Source organism: Gobius niger, assembly GCF_951799975.1.
Source record: "Gobius niger genome assembly, chromosome: 2".
Classification (NCBI taxonomy): domain Eukaryota; kingdom Metazoa; phylum Chordata; class Actinopteri; order Gobiiformes; family Gobiidae; genus Gobius; species Gobius niger.
Window position 1 is genome coordinate 4081133 of NC_136853.1, and position 22445 is coordinate 4103577.

General features: G+C 43.1%; 1 protein-coding gene across 1 annotated transcript; it reads right to left on the reverse strand.

Moving 5' to 3' along the window:
* Positions 1–1996: 1996 nt before the first annotated feature.
* On the reverse strand, positions 1997–20833 carry e2f7 (E2F transcription factor 7; the record flags this gene model as incomplete). The annotated part of the gene is made up of 11 exons (XM_079552164.1): positions 1997–2137; positions 3995–4317; positions 6649–6745; positions 7996–8305; positions 9452–9524; positions 9872–10153; positions 11951–12106; positions 14522–14758; positions 18697–18853; positions 20138–20449; positions 20735–20833. The coding sequence occupies 11 exons, from the start codon at positions 20831–20833 to the stop codon at positions 1997–1999; spliced, it is 2187 nt and encodes a 728-aa protein (XP_079408290.1).
* Positions 20834–22445: the final 1612 nt, after the last annotated feature.

Here is a 22445-nt window from a genome sequence, read left to right on the forward strand (position 1 = left end):
TGTCTGTCGAGCTACAGCAGGATTTACTAAAGATCTGCTTCACTCTGAAGACTAAACGAACACATCAAAGAGGAAACAGAAAGCCTTTCTCTGTGATTTTTACAGTTTGTCATGTCAACTGAGTCTCAGTCTGAGTCAGTGTTTAAGCTGCTCAAGACGTTAGCATGCTACTGGTTTGCAACTGTCAATCAACTGTCAATGGCTTCAACATGATAAACACATGTGTGACACTGAGGAAATACTACATTAACAGCTCTGACCTCTGTCACATGTTGTATCCAAGGTTAGATGTTTGTGGTTCAGGGCTTTCTCTTAGAGAGGTCAGAGCGGAGCTGTTGAAGCTAAATGCTAACCAGTAGCATGCTAATATCTTGAACACTGACTCACTGGTTTCTTCACATAAACGTGCGTCTCCGGGGCCGTGTTTTTACTGTTTTCTTTTTGAGCAATGATTGCGAGTACGATAATAGTCACTGTCAATCAGTTGTCTTTCATTTATATCCTGAGTAGAGATATTGTTACATGCTGTAGTACTGCATAATTCTACTTCGGTAATCAAAATGGCCGCCATAACAACAAAAGTCACATGACTGAGAGGCATGAATAGGATCTCAACACCGCAGCAGTGTCAGAGTCATAACAACAGAGGCCAGGCCTGAGCGGGTCTGACTCCGCATGTTACTGGACTTTTCCTGCACTTTTCCGCAAATATAAACACCACGAGCCTCGGCTAAACACACAGCGTTATTCTCTACGATGAGCTCTGGTCATAGCTACGATTCTCTCTTTCAACCACAGTGGACACGAGAGCAGCTCACGGTTTTACAATCCCCACGTGGTGAAATGTGGCGTCTAAAAATCGAACAAGTTAACCTCTTAACCTCTCCCGCCTGAACCGAGAGCATTTTCTCCGGTTCAGCTTTACCCAAATCCTGTAGGCCAGTGTAACGCCTCATTTGAAAGCTAAGGTCTACAAAACTCATCTAAATGGATCTTTTTCCTCACGTCATCAGATTTTTTTTCCATCATTTTATTTTGGTATTCAAGTCATTTTTGTAACTTTTTTGAAATTTTTTGTCTTTTGTGTGTCATTTATCCGTCAATTTTTTGTCACATTTTTGTCATTTTTTTGTCACATTTTCATCACATTTTTTTTTGTCATTTTCATCATTTTTTTGGTCACATTTTTGTCATTTTGTCGTCAATTTTTCGTCACTTTTTTGTCAAAGTTTTCTCACTTTTTTGTCACATTTTCATCATTGTTTTCGTCTCAGTTCTGTCGCTATTTTCAAACCTTTTTTCCAGAAGCTTTTGTATTGGGGTAAAGCCAAACTGGAGAAAATGTGCTCGGTTCAGGTGGGAGTTAAGGGGTTAAGAAGAAATCGCAGAGTCCACTGGCAATAATTGTTAATATATAAATGTATATATGTTAATTTATTTGTTTCCCTTTAATTTAATCTGGAAACTCTGCTTCGACATCTGGTTTTCAATCGACATTTTTTCATGAAACAAAATGCGTTGATCGCTTGTAATGATTTGTATCCAGTGAACAGGATTCTGCAAAACTGACATTTAGTGGTTTGATTTCAACAGTTTATTTAACGCCTTTTCTTGCTCTCTTGCTATCTAGTAAAGGGGAAGCGCTAAAACATTTCACATTTCAACATTTAGTGCTAAAATCTCCTCGTAATCGACATATATTATCTAAAATATATAAATAGCAAATATTAAGGGGGTGTTCTGTGGCTTGATCACATTTCAAAAGGGGTGAAATAAAATTAAAATAATTAAGGCTAGAATGACAAACTGCAGTGAGCTGCTTGAACCAACAGAGGTCACTGCAACAGCTTCAAACCTCATGAGTCAACACGAGGCACTTCCACAATGAGCTACAGTAAAACGAACCTTTTGTACTTGTTTTAGGTTCAAATGCAGATTCTTACAACAACAAGAAAGCACCATTGGTTTCAGTATAAGGGGTGGCGTCGTGTGGTGTTTATTGGTTCGGGGGGTGGCCCACGTCCAGCCGTCTCTGGGCGGAGCCTCGTTTCCGGGCGTAGGGGGCGGAGCAGGAAGTGTTGGCCGGAGTCTGGAAGAAGGACTTGGACGCAGCGTGTTCTTTGGGCGTGCAGGGAGTCTACGGAGAGAGAGAGAAATGTTACCGACGGCGACAAACCAAACAAACTCTCAACCTCAAGGAAGTCTAAATGTTTTACAAATGTGCAAAACTGACCACCTGCTCTGTAAAGTAAGCAATAATATATATATACTGTATGTTATTGTTTGTAAAGTCCCTCCTTCCTGGATCTCAGCAACTAATCAGAGTCTAGTATCCTCCCGTGTCGACCAATGAGACGAGCTTTTCCTGTGAACCGGCCTGTCAGGTCCAATCAGGAGGAGGGGGAGGAGCCTGAGAGTCTCTGCCGAGTGAATTGTTTTCTCAAAGAGTCCTGTCGCCTTTTCATTTCTGTTTATGTCACAAAGAAGTTTGTATATTTTTCCAGTTCATTGATAAAACAGTGTGCAGGAGCCAAACTTTGAGAGTTTAAAGGGATATTTCAGGATTTTTGACAGCCTCATTTCCTAGTTATCCAGAGTGTTGTTGATTTCTGGAGATTTTTTTTTGTAATTCATGCAGTTCTTACATTCGAAGAGTGTAGTTGCACAAGGCTAGCGCATGTCTATGGTATCAGCTAGCCTGCATTAAAAACAGTGTGACCCGCTCCACAGAGCACCTGAGGCAAATCACTGATAACACCAGACTAACCATATAAATGTCTGTGTCCATAGACTAATTTTAACCATTTTGCATTTTCAAATATAAGAACAGCATGAATTACAAAACAAAATATCTCCAGAAATCAGCAACACTTTGGATAACTAGGAAATGAGGCCCTATGTCAAAAATCCTGAAATATCCCTTTAATAACTCACAAACACATTAAAAAGCTCTCCTTCTAATATCCATCTGATTCACTGAGCAGTCGGTAACACTCGGCCAATCACAGCGCTCCAGACTCGCAGATTTGACAAACGTAACCAGCCAAAACTGGCTTCACCTCCACAGATGCCATTCCACGACCAACCGGATGATTGGGGGCTTTCATCTGGCCGGAAAACCACCCTTGCAACTTTCGGGCAAAGCTAACTGTGGGCTGTGTAACTTTGCAGCCAAGTTAGAGTGAAAAGAAGTATCTCCATTGTGTAATTGGGTTGTGGCACAATGTACAGCAGGGGTAGGCAACGTCAGGCCCGGGGGCCAAATCCGGCCCTCCAGCACACAACCTCTGCCCCCAAGATGATTTTGAGAAATATTACTGTGTAAATCAGAGATCAAATACCTGTTAAAGTACTCTAAAAATGCGAGAAATAGTGTCAGTATTTTAATGTCCTGTCAGAACATCCCTCTTGGTCATATATAATGTTAAACAGTGATTCTCTACTGGGGGGTCGGGACCCAAAAGTGGGTCACGGAACCATTTCCAGTGGGTCGTGAGTCTATAGGGAACTTTAATTCAATAATTTTCATCTGAAATTTCATAGAAACACTAACTGTGTCTGTTAAAATGAATGTTATTGGGTTGTTTTTATCATAATTTCAGTCTTAATGGGAAATCTGCTTGTTCAACAAAAACTTATACAATATTTTAAACGATATATGACAAACGACAGTTTTATTTGGGTCCTCGGCTCGTCATCCGAGGGTAATGGTGGGTCCCAAAGCCCTGCCACCTGAGAACTGATGTAAAACATTGGCATTTGCTGAAAACTTTAGGCCACAATGTTGAGGTTCGGCCCTTGGGTGTTTTGGGAATGATGAAAATCGGCCTCCACGACGCAAACTTGCCGACCCCTGATGTACAGTATCCCTCTGTCTTTTCTGTCGGCGTAGTATTTAGTATCATTTAATGAGTGAAAAACCTGCCGTGGCGTTTACCATCCCTGCTTTCAATTATACGAAGCATAAATCAAGAGGGTGAACCTGCAGACCCACCGTTGTCTCCTGTGTGGCCCGGGCAGAAGGCGTGGCCGCCCCGTACAGCCGCGTCTGCTCCGGCGTGGAGGGGGTGAGCGGCGCTCCCGCTGTCCCGACCAGGAACTGCCCTCCCTGCGGCGCTGCGGCGGGGGCCAAACCGAAGCCCAGGGATTCGCCCGCGGGGGACTGGAGCGGGCCGGCGATGAGCGAGGGGAAGGCGGGCAGAGAGGAGGGCGGCAGCAGGACGTACGGCACGGCTAACGTGGGCACGGACCCCGAGGGGAGCGAGAGCGTGGGGGCCGAGTGGGCGGAGGACAGGAGGAAGTTCAGGCTGTTCAGACCTGCAGCGGAGAAGAAGGAACGTTTGGAGATCAGTCTGTGGCTGCACAAAGAACCTCTGGGTTTTACAGGCAAATTTAATGTGAGACACTGCAGGTGAATAGGGAATTTTTTTAAATGTACAGATATCAATTTGAAACCTTTGCTGTAGATCACTGGCATAAATGTGAGAAAAAAAGATATGGCAAGTTTTCTGTCAGTTTATGTTTTCATATAAAAACAAGGTGTTTTATGCCTAAAAATGCCCCAAATTTCCCATCTTTTCAGCGCCGAAATCTGAATAACGGATAGAGCTACATTCAAATGTATGGTTTTATTTTGTTGACATATTTGCTACCAAGACTTTTTCAGAGGGGATTTTGGATTTCTTGTTTAGTGTAGTTTTAAAATAAGCTGTTTTTAATGAAAAAAATCAGTAAAAAAATAATTTTCACCTTATTTTTTGACATTCAAAACTCAATAAATCTGGCTCGGAATTAAATATTAAAAAATCCCCGTCTTCAAAATATTGTTAAGTCCAAGGCTGGAATATTGGAAGTCTTTGGGTCCTACTGACGTGGAGATAGTGCCGCCACAATGAGAGAAAAATGTGTTTGGAGAAAAAGGCCCTTGAAATGATGATTTCCTACTTAAATCTATGGGGAACATTTAATCAGAGCTTTATTTAAACATGTTATTGTGAAGATTATATTAAGGCTGCAACGACGCGTCGACGTCGTCGACGTCGTCGATTACGTAAATACGTCGACGCCGTTTTTGTGCGTCGACGCGTCACTTGTTTACATTTCACTTCCAGCGTGGCTGCGCGTAATGCAAACGCTGCGACCGAGGGGGGAAAAGCACGGCAAAAGTCGTCAAAAGTGTGGGAGTATTTCCAGAAACGGCCTAATAATGTTGTTGTTTGCACACTGTGTCGAGCGGAAATGTCATATCACAGCAGCACAACTAACCTGGCTAACGCCAGACTGCTGTGTGCGCTCCAATCATTTCGAACTGCAATATCACTTGTGATTTTAGTCTGGCGTTAGCCAGGCTACAGCACAACGGCTATGAACGAACATGTGAAACGAAAACACCCGCGGCTGCAAGGGCCCCGCATCTCAGTCAAACTACGGTGTTGTTTCACTGATTAATCAACGCGTTGTTACGGGGACAGGCTCTTCCAGCGCGCACTCACTCTCCGCCTACTTTGCCACATATAAAACCAAAACGGAGCAGTCTGCAGGTGAATGAGCAGGAGAGACCGACCGCCTTCCCCGTCTCTCCCAAACACGCGAGTAGGCTACTTCTCCGCTCGTGCCCCGCTCGGCCGTCTGTCTCCCGGTTCTCGCTTCGCCTCATGCTGCCCTCATGCGCGGCTGCATCCCGTCCCCGTGTCCGGGCGCTGTTCTCATGTTTTCTCTGCGCGGACTCGGGGCATCGGCCACACACTCATTTAAACTCTCTTGTTGTTGTGTCTAGCGGAGAATCAGGACAGTAGTTTGATGGATAGACGAGAGTAAAGCCGTGTCCGTGGCCTTTTTGTCTCAAAGAGGAGTTGAATCCACACGAGCACAGTAACTCACAGTAACTCTGGTTCTCTGAATGTGCACAGTCTATAACGGGTTGGGCGACTCACAGGCTAATTCTCAGTGGTCAGACAGAAATAACCGTCAGGTGCAGGTTTCAGTTAGTTTTAAATCAGCGGTTCCCAAACTGTGGGTCAGGGCCAGAAGTGAGAGAATGGGACCATTTGCCATTTACTATTTTAAAAAGTGGGGAAAATAGACTAGTAGTAAATAAATATATAAAAGCCATGCCATTTGGACACATCAATGTTTTTTTCTTCATTTTAAATGAAAAAATAATCGGTAACATGAAAAATAATCGATAGATTAATCGAAAAAATAATCGATAGATTAATCGATTAATCGAAAAAATAATCGATAGATTAATCGATTAATCGAAAAAATAATCGATAGATTAATCGATAGAAAAATAATCGTTAGTTGCAGCCTTAGATTATATATATTTTTTGTTTCCAATTTGTGACCAATTTGGCCCAAAACCTGAAATTTCTTTGTTTTGCCTGTGCAGTAAATGTTTTTTTTTTTTTTAAGTCATTTTATTTATTTTCATTTAAAGTCTGAAAACAATATTTTTAATGCCGCAAAAGACCTATACCAATTTTAACTAAAGATTTTTAACCAATTATAAATATATTAAAGAGCGCATATTGTGCTTTTTGCAGGTATTTGGTAATAATGTCAAACACATCTGTATCACTATCTGACACAAAACTGCTATATTGATCTGTGAATACTGTAGTTTGACGGTCAGTGTGTGAAACTCACCTGCGCTGTTGGGGACGTAGAGATAGTGCGAGGGCTGGTTTTCGCCGAGCGGGCTCTGCGTGGACTCTCTCGTCTCTCTCTGATCCTCTGCTCCGGGCTGGAAGATAAAAAAAGTTTCCCAAATGAATAAACAATACCAATAAAAGACTTATCCAACTGCACATACTTTCATATAGCATGTGGTTCTTAAATGTGCTGAACATTTCTCAAATCCATAACAGCTGCATTTTGTGGAGGTGAAAACTAACTCAGTGGTTGAATTCTTTAGGTTCTGTGCAAATATTCACTTCGATGTAGTCGGTGAGAGTTGTGTTTTTAAAGTGGTGAGAACCATAAGTGGTATTGGTTCAGTATCAGATATTTGTAGCCGACACCTGATAACGTTATTTTTCTGATTGGAGCCAATACCAGTATCAGATTGGTGCATCCCTAAACAATATAGGGCAACACTTTACATTACGGGCCGGTAAGTCCGTGGTACTTACAGTGGTAATTACTAGTAATGACAGTGGCACTTATTGTGGTACTTACAATGGTACTTACAGTGGTAATTCTAGGTTCTTACTGTGATACTAAAAGTGATAATTACTTGTAATTAGGGTTAGGGGTTAGGATTAGGGTTAGGGAGACACAGAGTTACCACTGTATCTCTCATTACTAAGAGATACAGTGGTAATGCTCTTAGTAATGAAGGTTGTACTTCTATTTACTTTGGTACTTTAATTGGTAGTTTCTAGTAGTTACAGTGATACATCTATGGTACTTAATGGTAATTCAAGGATACTACAGCAGCAATTCATAGGTAGTAAATGTGATACTTCTACATACAGAAGTCACATCTAGGATTGTGTGACTATAAAACAACATAAATCAGCATTAGGGGAAACAAGAAGCACAACCTTCATTACTAAGAGTTGCCACTGTATCTAGAACTACATACCTTGTAATTCTCACTATAGTATCCTTTAAGTACCACAATAAGTACCTAGAAGTACCACTATTATTACTAGAATTTACCACTGTAAGTACCACCACAAGTACCACCGTAAGTAGAATTACCTCTGTAAGTACCAAGGACATACCGGCCCGTAATGTAAAGTGTTACCCAATATGGACTTGTGTGGGGGGATAAACTATCGGCACGCCCATACTGGCGGAAAATAATGGAAGTTTAATTCACGTTAGCAACCGTTAATGTCAAGTCCTGCGACAATTTTAGTATTTTCAATAAAAATAGTTTTGAAATGTCATTGTTTTTGGTATGAATCCTGTTTTGTGCTGTTTTGTCCCCGAGCTGCATAAACTCCTGTTCTAATCTGACACAGTAAAAGTATTCGGTCACTCCACCTCATGCTCTGCTCCGCTCACTCCCCTCTTGGCTGCAGGAAACTCTCCCTCCTCCTCTCTCCTCCTCTTCCTCGCCTCCTCTCCCTCCGCCTGGGGCGACCCGGGCCCCTCTGGTTTGGCGTGGGCGGCCCTGTAGAGCATGACCACGGAGGGCTGGGAGAGGCTGGGCAGGTAGGCCAGGCAGTGGGGCTGCGGGGAGGACGAGGGCGACCGAGTGGGAGGGGCGGAGGTGGAGAAGAGAGAACGCATGAGCACAGCGGCCGGGGGGTGGGACGCTGGAGTCTGGGGGGCCGCGGCGGCGGGATGGGTGCTGGAAATTAAACAAAACAAAAAAATATATAAGTTAGATCTTGGCAGCACGACACATCGGCATATTTAGGCTTTACAAACTTAACCCCTTAACTCCCACCTGAACCAAGCACATTTTCTCCAGTTTGGCTTTACCCCAGTCCTAAAGCTTCTGGATAAAAGCTGTGAAAATAGTAACAAAACTGAGACGAAAACAATGATGGAAATGTGACAAAAAAGTGGTGAAAAATTGATGAAAAAGTGGCAAAAATGTCACAAAAAGGTCACAAGAAATTGACAAAAAAATGACAAAAATATGACAAAAAATGACAAAAATGTGACAGAAATGTGATAAAAATGTGACCAAAAAATGAAGAAAAAAAAAATGTGACAAAAAAAAAGACAAAAATGTGATAAAAAACGGCCGAAAAAAATGACAAAAATGTGACAAAAAAATGACAAAAATGTGACCAAAAAATGACAAAAAGAAAAAGAAAAAAAATGAAAAAAATTTGATTAAAAAATGACAAAAATGTGACAAAAAAATTATAAAAAAACTGACTAAATAACGACAAAAAACTGACAAAAATGTGACAACTCAATTTGTAACTTTTTTGTCATTTGTGGTCATTTTTTCGTCATTTTTTTAATCCAAATTTTAACATTTTTGACCAAATTTTGACCAAATTTTGATAAAAAACGGACGAAAAAATGACAAAAATGTGACAAAAAAATGACAAAAACGTGACAAAAAAAAAGTTACAAAAATGAGTTGAATACCCAACAAAAAAATGATGGAAAAAAATCTGATGATGTGAGGAAAAAGATCCTCTCGGTTCAGGCAGGAGTTAAGAGGTTAAATAAAACAATTGAATCTACCAGGGTACAGACTTTACAACAACACCGCCCTCAAGTGGTTACTGTTGCAAATAACACAGCACTAATCACCCTAATGGCTCAGTATCTCCCTCTTCCTCGTCGTCTCCGCATCGATCGTGTCTGATCTACGGGCCCCCCTCCTCGCGGCCGCACTGCGGAGGTCGAGCGGAGTCCGTTAATAACACGGACAGGCCGCTCGCGCTGAAGGTTAGGCCTGACTTATGACTGTGGCTCCATGTGAGGAGGAGAGGGAGGAATATAAAGAGACTTGGGGAATTAATGAACTCACTCTGAAGAGCTTCCAAACTGCAGTCGGCACACGGTGGTTTTCCTCGAGTAGTCCACGGGCTGGTTCTGTAGAGCTGCAGAGAGAAGGAATAAGGAAGTGTGCATTACTGATATACATATGAGAAAATCACGTGTTTCTGCCTGTGAACTGCATGCAGCACAATGGAGGCAAAAAAGAGGGGCAAATGACGAGGTATCCGGGCAAGACTCACAGCTAAAGCCACACATGCCTTATATCCCTACTATTGTTCTGGCCACTGGAGGATAGGTAACTGTATAGATCTCTGTTTCGTTATTGTTGCTTTCCGGCACGTTTTTTTCACATTTTGTTTTGTTCTCGTCCTGTTAAATCATTTTTTAGTTGTGTTTTCATCGGGGTGTTTTGCTTTACACTTGGTCGTTCCTGTGATGGCGCCAGTACCTGCTCGCTCCCTGCGGGGGCTGCTGGGGGCGGAGCTGACTTGTCTCTGAAGAGTCTGAGCGGCCCCGGGGGTCGGCGTCACGGTGAAGGAGGAGTGACGCGACAGCTTGAGCCGGTTCGCCTCCGGTCCTGAAGGGGGCGACGTCCCCGCGCCGTTGAACTCAGTCGGGCCGAGCCATTTGAACGCCGGCTTTCGTCCTCTCTCCTCCCGGACGTGGACCTTCTTTATGAGGCTCAGGCTGGTCAAGACGTTGGCGATGTCGTACAAGCGCCGCACTTTTGCTGCGCGGGAAAAATAAAAAAACAGTTTTGGTTAGATATCGCAAGATTTGTTATATGTAAAGACTAGCTGAGACCCGGCCTTCGGCCGGGCCTCGCTAGTCTCCACATTTGATATTCTGAGATTGTGAGTGATTACAAAGAAATGTCCAACCCGTCACACAGTTCAGCTGTAGACCAGAGGTTCCCAACCCATTCCAAAAACTATGGCCACTACAAATGAGTAAAAGAATGAAGGCAAACATTTTTTTCAAACAAACTGCAATTGGAGTGTTTGATGCACCCGTGCTCCTTTCTTATAAACTACGACAATATTTTCGCAAAACTCGGGGAACAGGATTCAAGAGACAGTGGAATAATTATTGATAAATATTAGGGGTTCAGCTCTAACGGTTTGGTTCACGGTGCAGGACCCGTGGTTTGGTGCATCACGGTAGGGTATAAAAAAAAAAATAATGAGTAGGTTTTGAACTGAAATAGCCTAATGATCGTTGTTAGACAGTATTTATAACCTTACAATAAAATTGGCAATGCGTTCAAAGCTGCTTTAGAATTAAATGTACCTCTGGGCTCACAATACGTGAAAGCAAAATAGAAAACAAATGGTCCAGCAGCAAAGTAAAAAAAAAAAGAAAAAAAACTACGCAGTGCAGGCCATGCGCTCGTTAAGTTGTAGTTTCATTTTCGCTTTGACTCACACAATCAGTCGGAGCAGCGTGTTTGATTAGAGGCTCGTGTTTGAGCAGGTTCTGGGCACGCACGCACACACATACACACATCGCCCTGTTTGGATGCGCGCGCACACATACATACATACACAGACGCACGAACACACACACGCACGCGCACACACACACACACACGCACACATCGCCCTGTTTGGATGCGCGCACACGCACGGCAGTCAGATCTCGTGCACTCGCGTTTTTGTGACAGCGGGTTGTCCTCGGACAGCAGCACCACCAACCACGCACACACTCAGTACTGTCGCCAGGCTTCCTGGTGTTCCCAAACGGTCTCCCATCCCAGTCCTAACCAGGCCCGTCCCTGCTTAGCTTCAAAGTCGGTATGGGAAATAAACATGGCGGCGCCCAGGCGGCGGCCATTGAGATAGCGTTTTCTATAATAGATGGCCGAAGTAGAGCCAGCTTTAAATGTATGGGTGACAGATTAGTTAAAAAGGTAATATTTGGTTCATAATTTGCTTTTTTTTTTTGTTCAAAGCAAACAACAACAAATTAGACACAGCAAAATCCTTGAGGAAAAACACCTTCAACGTCTTGTTGCGTAAAAGGCAGGTGAATTTGATGTCTGCAGGTGTTACTTTAAAGCAGGACTAAGTAACTCATGCCCCTAGAGGCCATGAGCGCCACTGCAGGTGTCGTAGCATGTCTCGTTATCATTAATTCTCAGTGAGAGTAAATACTAGACAAAAATAATATTTTTTTCACTCAAACCTGGCTGTAAATACTGTTTAAGTGGTGCTAGCCCTCAGTTAGCGTTGCCCATTAGCCTGTTAGCTTCTTCTTTGTGATTCCATTAGTGTGTATTGGTGACTCAGTTGCAGTTGTGGTTTTCTGTCCAGAGACACCAGGGGGAGATGAAAGACCCCCCAATCATCCCATTAACACTTGTATCACCCCCAGAGGGACTACGGAGAGGATTTATTAAGGTAAACAAGTTACTTAGTTCTGCTTTAAGTGCAGACGTCTATGCCATTATGTGAGAATCCATGGATAAACAATGAATCACAAATCTCCCACATTCAATACAAAGTGCAAACCGCTGTTGTAAACTCACTCTTGTACTTGCTGTGGCTGGTGGAGTCCTGGCTGTCCTCGATCAGGATCTTCGCCGCAGCGTCTAAAGTCACTGTTTGAGTTTTGGAGACGAGGAACAGCATCACGAACTTCTGGCTCATGATGCGCAGAGACTTGTCCTTCCTGTTGCCTCCAGCTGCAAAGAAAACAAACCGTTCTGTTACTTTGCATGGCACAGATAATAACGATAACTAAAAACATGTACAACAGGCCAGCATGAGTGCGAGTGTGGGACGACGGCGTGGCGTGTTTACATGCATGAGGCCCATGTCTGTTTTTTAAAGGAACAGGCCACCGTTTTTCCAGACTGAGTACCTGAGCTTAGACGAGTTGATGTGTACCTGTCTGGTCTTACTGTGTGCGCTCAGTCACACAAAACGACCAAAGATGTTGTTAGCATTTGGCCTCTCCCAGTGTATTCCTATGGCTCCAAACGTGGTGAAGTTGGAGGCGACCATGCTCTTCCACGGACACAAAGACCAGACAGGTACAGATCAACTCGTCTAATCTCAGGTAAGAACATATCTCAGTCTGGAAGCATTCGCCTGATATAGCTCTTTTCCAGATGCTTAAAGTGGCTTCACAATCTCATACATTATTCCTTCACACTTATTGATGGTAAGCTACATAAATAGCCACAGCTGCCCTGGGGTAGACTGATGGAAGCGAGGCGACCAATCTGCGCCATCTGCCGCTCCGAACAACAAGGTGCCCTCCCCCTGGGAATATTTTATAATTCAGATGTGATTCCCTGGTTCATTACAGCCAAAAAAAAAAAAAAATCCTGCAGCAAAAATGTGCCATTTGTGTTTCTAGAATGACTTTTTTTAGGGAGAACTTTTTCTTTTTTACAGCGCGGAGCGGACTCGAGGGGAAACAGATTTAGTTTTTACATAAACCCCGGTACGTGTAGACCAGGCTCTCCAAACCTTTTTACCCGGTGAGTTCTTGTACAAAATAAAACTGTGAGAGACTTGTGTGAAATTAGCCCCCCCATAGTGTCCGATTTGCTTCAAAATGGTGTCATTCGTTTGTGCTTCGTTTGTGCACATAAAATTAGCGTTTGTGCGCACTTAGTTTTTGGTATTGATCATTGATTGTTAATTGATCAGCCTCCCCATAGCGTCCGATTCACTCCAAACTAGTGTCATTTTTTAGCACTTCATTTGAGATATTGATTATTGATTGGTAATTGGCTCTTGTCTTGGTCCTGGTCTGATCTTTGTTCAGGTCTTGGTCTGGTCTTGGTTTGGTTCTTAGTCTTGATCTTGGTTCGGGTCTTGGTCTAGTCTTGGTCTGGTCTTGGTCTTTGCTTAGTTTTAGTCTGGGTCATGGTTTTAGTCTGGGTCATGGTTTTAGTCTGGGTCATGGTTCGAGTCTTGGTTTGGGTCTTGGTTTTAGTCTGGGTCTTTGTTTGGGTCTTGGTTTTAGTCTGGGTCATGGTTCGAGTCTGGGTCATGGTTTTAGTCTGGGTCATGGTTTTAGTCTGGGTCATGGTTTTAGTCTGGGTCATGGTTCGAGTCTTTGTTTGGGTCTTGGTTTTAGTCTGGGTCATGGTTTTAGTCTGGGTCATGGTTTTAGTCTGGGTCATGGTTTTAGTCTGGGTCATGGTTTTAGTCTTTGTTTGGGTCTTGGTTTTAGTCTGGGTCATGGTTTTAGTCTGGGTCATGGTTCGAGTCTTTGTTTGGGTCTTGGTTTTAGTCTGGGTCATGGTTTTAGTCTGGGTCATGGTTTTAGTCTGGGTCATGGTTTTAGTCTGGGTCTTGGTTTTAGTCTGGGTCATGGTTTTAGTCTGGGTCATGGTTCGAGTCTTTGTTTGGGTCTTGGTTTTAGTCTGGGTCATGGTTTTAGTCTGGGTCATGGTTTTAGTCTGGGTCATGGTTTTAGTCTGGGTCTTGGTTTTAGTCTGGGTCATGGTTTTAGTCTGGGTCATGGTTCGAGTCTTTGTTTGGGTCTTGGTTTTAGTCTGGGTCATGGTTTTAGTCTGGGTCTTGGTTTTAGTCTGGGTCATGGTTTTAGTCTGGGTCATGGTTCGAGTCTTTGTTTGGGTCTTGGTTTTAGTCTGGGTCATGGTTTTAGTCTGGGTCATGGTTTTAGTCTGGGTCATGGTTCGAGTCTTGGAAAAGTTGAAAACTGCTGAAAATCAGGAAAAAGACGGAAGTTTAATAAAAGATAAAGAACATGAAAACCAATTATTGATGCGGAAGGATTCCACAGTCACTCAATATCTCAAAAACAAAGTGCGCACAAACGAAGAGCTAAAAAGTGACACTAGTTTGGAATCAATCGGACACTATGGGGGGGCTAACTTCACACAAGTGTCAGTGTATTTTCACTTCAAAGACAGCTGAGTAAAATATGACTGAGAATTAGTGAGGATATTATTTCAAAGAAAATTCCTTGAGTTTAGTGCTTTTACTTTACTATATTGACTCAAATATGAGTCATGAAGCGTGTGTAAGTGTAACTGTAGTGGTGGTTAGAAGCAGCAGGAGGTCTAACAATAACTGCAGTATCGTCAGTAGCATTGTGTTTGTTTCTGTTCCCTTACCGTTGCCGCCCTCGCCCTCTGGCTCCTCCTCCCTGTTGGCTCCTCCCTCTCTGGCCTCCGCCCCGGGCTCCATGTGGAGGTGGTAGCCCTGCTTTCTGCCCCGGCTCTGCAGCTCCTTCAGCATGGCCTCCAGCCGCCGCCGCCCGTACCACGTGTAGCTGTTCTTCGCCATCCGGCCCACGATCATCAGCGACTCCAGCACGTTCACGATGTCGTAGATGCGCCGGCGCTCCACCCCTGGAGACGGCAGAGAGAGGGTCATGTGGAGGTCAGGGGGCGTCCCGGTACTTTAATTCAGACCTACAAAACTCATCAAACAGATCTTTTTTCTCGAGCTGTTGCCATGTGCACGTCACCTTCATTTATTCATGTATTTCATCGCTTTTTGTCACTTTTCTGTTGCTCTTTTGTTGTGTTTTCTTCCTCGTTCTCCGCTCATGTTTGTTGCTATTTTGACACTTTTTTCAAGAAGCGTTTAGATTTGGGTAAAGCCAAACTGGAGAAAATGTTCTCAGTTCAGAAGGTTAATAGCATTTCTGTTCAGAGATGCACTAAAGTCCCTGACCAGCAAGTCCAAATCCCATGGTGTCTACACTGCGTTCCAAATTATTATGCAAATGACATTTTTTTAAGATTTTCTAAATTGTCAACTCAAATGAGAGTCAGCATAGTTTTCAAGTCTTTACCTGGTAGAGGATCATTTAAATGTGGTGGAAAAAAATTCCTAGTGAAAACAGTATTTTTTTCAAAAATAAATATAGTAAAAACCTCAAAATCCACTGTTCCAAATTATTATGCAACTCATCGTTTCAATACATTTTAAAGCTTGTAATTAACTGAAAATGGTCCTTTATTGAATTTGTAGCATTAGGAGGTCATATTTACTGAAATCAAAAGCTATTTCAATCAAAAAAATATTAACAGGTCAAGTTATATTTTACCATAGGAGCCCTTGTGTGACAGCAGCTTCAAAATTCTTATATCCATTAAACTTGTGAGTTGACTTTTTGGACAGTTTCTGCTTGGATTTCTTTGCAGGATGTTAGAATAGCCCCCAGAGCTGCCGTTTGGATGAAAACTGCCTCCCACCCTTATAGAAGTGTTTTTTGTTGAGGCTTCAAAGGTTCTCAACAGGGTTGAGGTCAGGGGAGGAGGGGGTCCACATCATGGGTTTCTCTCCTTTTGTGCCCATAGCAGCCAGTGATGCAGAGGTTTTCTTTACAGCAGGAAATGGTGCGTTGTCATGTATGAAGATCTTGTTCGGGAAAACACGGCTCTTCTTTTTGTACCGTAGAAGAAAGTGGTCAGTCAGAAAGAGGTCATTTTCTCTCCTTTTCTGCCCATAGCAGCCAGTGATGCAGAGGACATTGTGGTCATTCACCGACTATCCACTACTCCATTGAGTTGACCATCCAGGGCTACACGGCCTCATCAGTGAACAAGACTGTTTTAAAAATGAGTCTTCATGTATTTCTGAGCCACTGCAGCCGTTTCTGGTTTATGCACAACTGCAGCCTCTGGAGGGTCCTACACCTTGATGTTTGAGGGACTCCAGGCACCAGCAGCTTCAAATACCTGTATGCTGCTTTGTAGCATCTGTTCTCTTAACCTGATGTGTTTGTCTGGCAGAAACCGTCCATATTGTGCCAAACCGGAGTGTGCTCTGAATCATCCACAAATCTCTTATCAGTACGATGATTATGCTTAATCTTTCATGAAATATCGAAGGTTTTCATACCTAGACCAAGGCATTCAACTATTTCACGCTTTTCATCAGCAGAAAGACCCTTTTTCTTTCCCATATTGCTTGAAAATGATGATCTGCATAATAAAGTGGAACACCCTTTTTCAGTAGTTTTTCCCTTAACTGGGCTTGACCTGAAAACTAATCATCCCAGGTCTCTGAGATTAATGTCAGTGATTCATAGAGCCCCAAGACATGATACCATCCATGAGTTTCATTATTATTATTATTTTTTTTACCTTTTTGACACAAAAATACAATTATATGCATAATAATTTGGAACGCAGTGTATATGTTTTACACTAATTCAAATCACGGCACAATAAAACTATTTTAAAATGAAAAAACACTTGTAAATTATAAACAACTATCAGACAAATACGAGCCCAGGGATTCCACACACAAATAATCAACATCACAGTATTTCTATGAAGCATGAGGCCGTTCACAGTCGATCCCAAAGCAATGGTAAGTTTGGAAAACACAGAAATAATATGAACTATTTACCACAGTCTAAAGCTGTGGCCAAAGGCAGACCCTGTGTCATTCATTCAACTATTCCTCCAACACGACGACATTTCTTAGTTGAGTTTTGTAAAAGTAACATCAGTATAGTTATCACAGCTGTACTCTGTTACAAACATGTGTGCAGTATTAGCTTCAGCATGTTACTGAAGTGCCCTGTATCATACAGTAAAAACGGCACCTGTTACACCAGCCACTGTGCTCATATAACAATACTTCCAGTCTTACCTGGAAGACGCAGGTTTACAGACATGAGGCTCCTGCATCTGCAGCCTGGAGCTCCATGACAGGACTCTGCTATATCCACTGCCAACTTTTAGTCCTTGTCTGACAAAATATTCCCTAAATAAACAAGGTTTACTGAGTAGTAACTTTAGTTTAGGTTACAACTTATGCAGCAGCTCAAACTCCTCTTAACCCCGCCTCCTTCACTCACGCCTGGCGCTTACACTCTGTTAAAGGGATATTTCAGGATTTTTGACAGAGGGCCTCATTTCCTAGTTATCCAGAGTGTTATTGATTTCTGGAGGTATTTTTTTTTGTAGTTCATGCAGTCCTTATATTTGAAGAGCTTAGTGGCGCTAGGCTAGTGCATGTCTATGGTATCAGCTAGCCTGCATTAAAAACAGTCTGACCCGCTCCACAGAGCACCTGAGGCAAATCACTTATAACACCAGACTAACCATATAAATGTCTGTGTCCATAGAATCATTTTTGGAATATAACTGACCTTGTATCACATGAATTACTGCATTTTGAGGGACTATTTTCTAGCAGATCACTCCGCCGCTGCGTAGCTTATACAACCAGGAAGCTGATGCTGCTCAAATGCAAAACAGTTTCAATGATTCTATGGACACAGACATATATATGGTTAGTCTGGTGTTATGAGTGATTTGCCTCAGGTGCTCTGTGGAGGGGGTCACACTGTTTTAATGCAGGCTAGCTGATACCATAGAAATGCACTAGCCTAGCGCCACTAAGCTCTAAGTTCAAATATAAGAACTGCATGAAATTAAGAAAAAAGTATCTCCAGAAATCAACAACACTGTGGATGACTAGGAAATGAGGCCCTATGTCAAAAATCCTGAAATATCCCTTTAATGTTAAGCCCAATGAAGGCTCACCGCGGGGGGCTTTTCCTTAATTACAGGAGAAAGTGTTGATGTGATCGCTAAAGGTACAGTCACGATGTCACGATATCACCAAACCCACCACGGGGGGGCATGCAGGAGGGGGGCATGGGCAGAGGAGCCAATGAGCAGCGCACATGCTCCAGCAGAGACAGAGAGAGCAGGAGGAGAGACAGAGGGATCGGCCGACAAAAAAAAGCCAGAATCAAGCGTCAAAACAGAGTGCGTAATAAGTCCATGAGGGACTCGTAATGTTCACGATTCAAAGACCACGAGTCAGAGTCAAGTCTCGAGACTTTAGGGAACGAGTCCACGTCGAGTTGCATTTCTCTAAACAAAAGCGACTTAAGTCTGACTCGAGTCCGACTCCCGAGTCCCCACCTCTGGTATCCATCGCTGTGGAAACTCTCGGACGTGAACCACTCACACGCCACTAAAAGGTCGTTGCTACAAATAACAGGAAAAGCCTCTCACCGAAGCTTGTAATCAACATGGCTCCTTAGCAACTGTTGTCAACGGCCATAGAGGGAAGCGTTTACAAGGCAAACGCTGTATGTAGCATCGCTGCTTTGTGCTCAGTGTTTGCCTGTTTGACCAGGGTAGATAAAACCTCCTGCGGTCGACTGTAGTGAAATCTGGACTTTCTTGGTTAAATTATAAACACAACAAGAAAGAAATGGCCCCTGAATAAAGACACTCCTCCCGCTGTGTGTAAACATCTGGTTCCCACTGTATACCACCATATGACACATGTGTAGTGCAGACTTTCTTACCCAGGCTGGTGGCCACCTTGTCCAGGGAGATCCAGATGGGGTCATTGGGAGGGGGGTAGTCGGGGTAAAGGGCCAGGAACTTCTGACACAGCAGACCCAGACTCTTCTGCTTCCGGCTGGGCTTCTTCTCCGCGTCCTCCTCGTCCATCCCGTCAAACTGGAGGAAAGACAGATGTTCAAGTTTATATGTTTGGTTTGGCTTTGACAAAAATGAGGATGAAAGAGCAACAGAAAAGATAAAAAATGGACAAAAACCCAACAAAAAAGTGATAAAAAAAGCTATGGAAAAAAAAGAAGAAAAAGATGGGCACATTAACAATATTGGGTTCATCAAAAATGGGGTTTTATTTGGGGGGGAATCGGGAGAAGTTGTGGAAAAATAAAGAGAAATTTGGGGGGAAATGGTGCAAATTTAGAGAAGAAAAAGGGAATAAATTTGGTAAAAAATGGGGGAAATATTAGTAATAAAAAATTGGGAGAGCGAGAAAAATTGGGGCAAAAATATGAAGAAAAAAAAAAGGAATACAAAAAGAACTGAGTTAATATGGGGGAAAAATATTAATAAATAAAATCATTTATTTGAGGTGAAACAACCGGTACTTAAACAATACTTGGTTTTTGATATCAATACATAAACAACCAAAATTTAACTTTTTTTTTTTTTTTCAGTTATTTTCGTGTTTTTCCCAAAATATTACAATTTTTCCACTTTTTCTTTATTTTCTCAACTCCTCTTTTTTCTTTTTTCTTTTTTTAATCAAAACTTGAATATAAAGATTCGCCCATATATGGTCATGTTTGAAAACAGTTCAGGGGGAAAACAATTTGGAGAAAAATCTAAACTTTCTCTAATTATTCAAAAACTACTTTAACCAATGCTGAATTATGAATATAGTTTCTACTAAATAAAGATACAAAGACATGGGGAGGAGCAAAGAGGTTCAACAGCCCATAAATATATTAATAACAGAGAATGCTAACATGATGCTTCAAGTTAGCATCGTGCCACTAGCAAGTGCTCGCTACAACTGTCATTTTTTCACTTTTACTGAACAATCTGCTGTGAGAAAACATCAATATGGGCTCGATTTAGACTTAACTTTATTTGTATGTGATAAATAAGTGCATATTCCACCAGAAAACGGCTAAAAAGAGTGAAAAAGTTGTGTTTCCCGAAAGATTCCATTTTCCCCCTCAGCGAGGCCACGCCCCCCTCTATGACGAGATGCCGTCTGGATCTATCAGCCTGGTCCTAATAGGAAAGAGCACTTTTGGTTTCACCCGCATGTTTGTTCAGGTTTTTCTCGTAAAGTAGCAAAATACTGGATCATCTGGAATGTTCCGCAATGTGGCTTTAAAGTGGACATACATACGGGCCTAAAAGACAGACTTTAGAGTAAAAAAGTAGATTTTTTTTCTTCCTGGCGAGCGTTTGACCCACCTGCAGGTCGTCGTCCGCCTCCTCCTCTGCGGCGGGGGGCGTCTCGGAGCTCCTGGGGGGCGTCTCGGAGCTCCTGGGCGGCTCCGTGTCGTTCTCCATGGGCCTGAACAGGACTTTCTTCATCTCGCGGTCCCTGATGTCCGGGCTGGCCGCGCTGATCAGCATCTTCAGGTTGGCGGTGGGCGTCCAGGGCTCGGCCAAAGCCCCGTGCTTGATGGGCGTGATGTGGGCGAGATCCGGGGCAGAGACTTTTCTGTTCAGGAGCAGCGCTGAGGCGTCCGTGGACTTTCTCCAGTCCAGGCACACGTTTTCCTACAGACATGAAGGTGAGTTAAAGCTCGGCCAAGAGGATGTTTTGTTATAACTTAATAACGACAAAACATGAGGGTAATGTTGGTCAGTAGAAAGGACTTTCAGACATAAAACTAATGTGTCAGGTTTGTGAATCCAATCACTGTCAAACACTGGTGAGGAAAAGCATTAGTTAGTTTTGGTTAATGCGTCATCTCAGCGGCCCCAGGTCCGGGTGGACCGGCACACGTGGACCCCGGGGCCGTTATGATACCAGAGTTCGGTACTCATCCCTATCGTGCTCACCTTCTGTTCGCTCTGTTGTCCGTCATCGTCGGCTTCTCCCAGTCTGAAGGTTTTCCTCGGACTCGTAAGATCTTTCAGAGCCAAACATTCAACCTCCATGTTTGAGAAAAGCTGCATAAACCACACAAAGAACAGACAGTTGAACCTAAATATTTACATGCACACAACAGGTCTCCTTTGAAAGCTAAGACCTACAAAACTCATCTAAATAGATCTTTTTCCTCGCGTTGTCGTCACTTTTTTCCCATCATTTTTTGTCACTTTTTCATCACTTTTCTGTCGCTCTTTTGGTGCGTTCTCGTCACTTTTTCTGTTGTTATTCTGACACTTTTTTCCAAGAAGCTTTTAAATTTGGGCAGGGGCGGACTGGCCATATTGTCCATTCTGGAAGAGCACAGAAGGGCCACTGGCTCTCGGGCCACCGGTCCGGCCTTTCCATTTTCTCCTCTTATCCCCCGCCTTAACCGAGCTTTACCTACATCTAAAAGCTTAAAAGAAAAGAATCAAAAAAAGCGACGAAATGGGCCAGGAAAAGAAACAAAAACCCACAAAAACATGACAAAAAAGAGACGAAAACACAACAAAGCAATCGAAAAAAAGCAATGAAAAAAAGCAACACAAAAGCCACAAAAACACAATACAAAGTGACAAAAAAGTGGCAAAAACACAACGAATACACAACAAAAAAGTGACGAAAAAGCAACAAAAATGTGGCGACAACGTGACAAAAAGTGCCAATCACTTTTGTAAGTCTTAGCTTTCAAATCAGGCATTACACTGTTGCTCTTCGGCCAAGAAGCTTTTAGATTTGGGTAAAGCCGAACTGGAGAAAATGCACTCGGTTACGTGCTAAATATGTATTTGTGGAAGTGTTGCATTCACGCTAGTTTGGGCCAGGCTGGTCCAGAGTCCAGGGCCGTGTTTCAGTCCCAGTCCGCCCCTGCATGTGGGTTCAGATAAACTGTGGATAATGTGCTCGGTTACGGCGGGGGTTAAGAGGTTAAGTGTCATCAGACGAATTACGTAACAGACATCGGATTGTTTTTTTTTTTTCACGCTCAAATCCTTGCTCTGCACCTACGGTCTAATCCTAGTTTAGTCCAACTTTTCCCTAAAATAAGCAAAGTAAAAACTGGAAAATACCGATGGTGGAAAGATCAGAGTCTGGAGAGGGAAGTCAGGCGGAATTGGCGCAATAGAGCTAATTAGTGGCTAGTAGCGGCTAATCCAATCAATGCTAATAATCATTGAAGTGATCACGAACCGCAGTCTGTCCTTAAGGGCGGGATACGAGGGTCTAACGATCATGTCGAGCTTATAACACGCTAATAACGGTATAGAGACTCCATGTAAACGCGGCTAGCTTCGCCTTTCAGCTGTTTATCATCTTTATCACTGGTTTATGATGGAGTTTGGATAAAGAACAAGGCGTGGACACTTAAATGCGGGATTATTGAGTCAAAATGACAACATGATATCAGGTAAAGTCTACAGTTGTGATGTCATGGCAGTTAAGGAAAACTCACCTTTACCGGTGTTTACGAAACCCGTCCAAGCTGCCGCTCTCCCGCTTCTCTGTGGGCTTCAGACGAGCATAGCCTGTAGTTTCCCCTGGAAGAGTTGAAGATAAAAGCTGCCGTGTTTGCGGTGCTGCTGTCCGGGTCTGGGGGGGGAGGATGACTGCGGTGCGTTCGCCCGCTCTGTCTGAGTT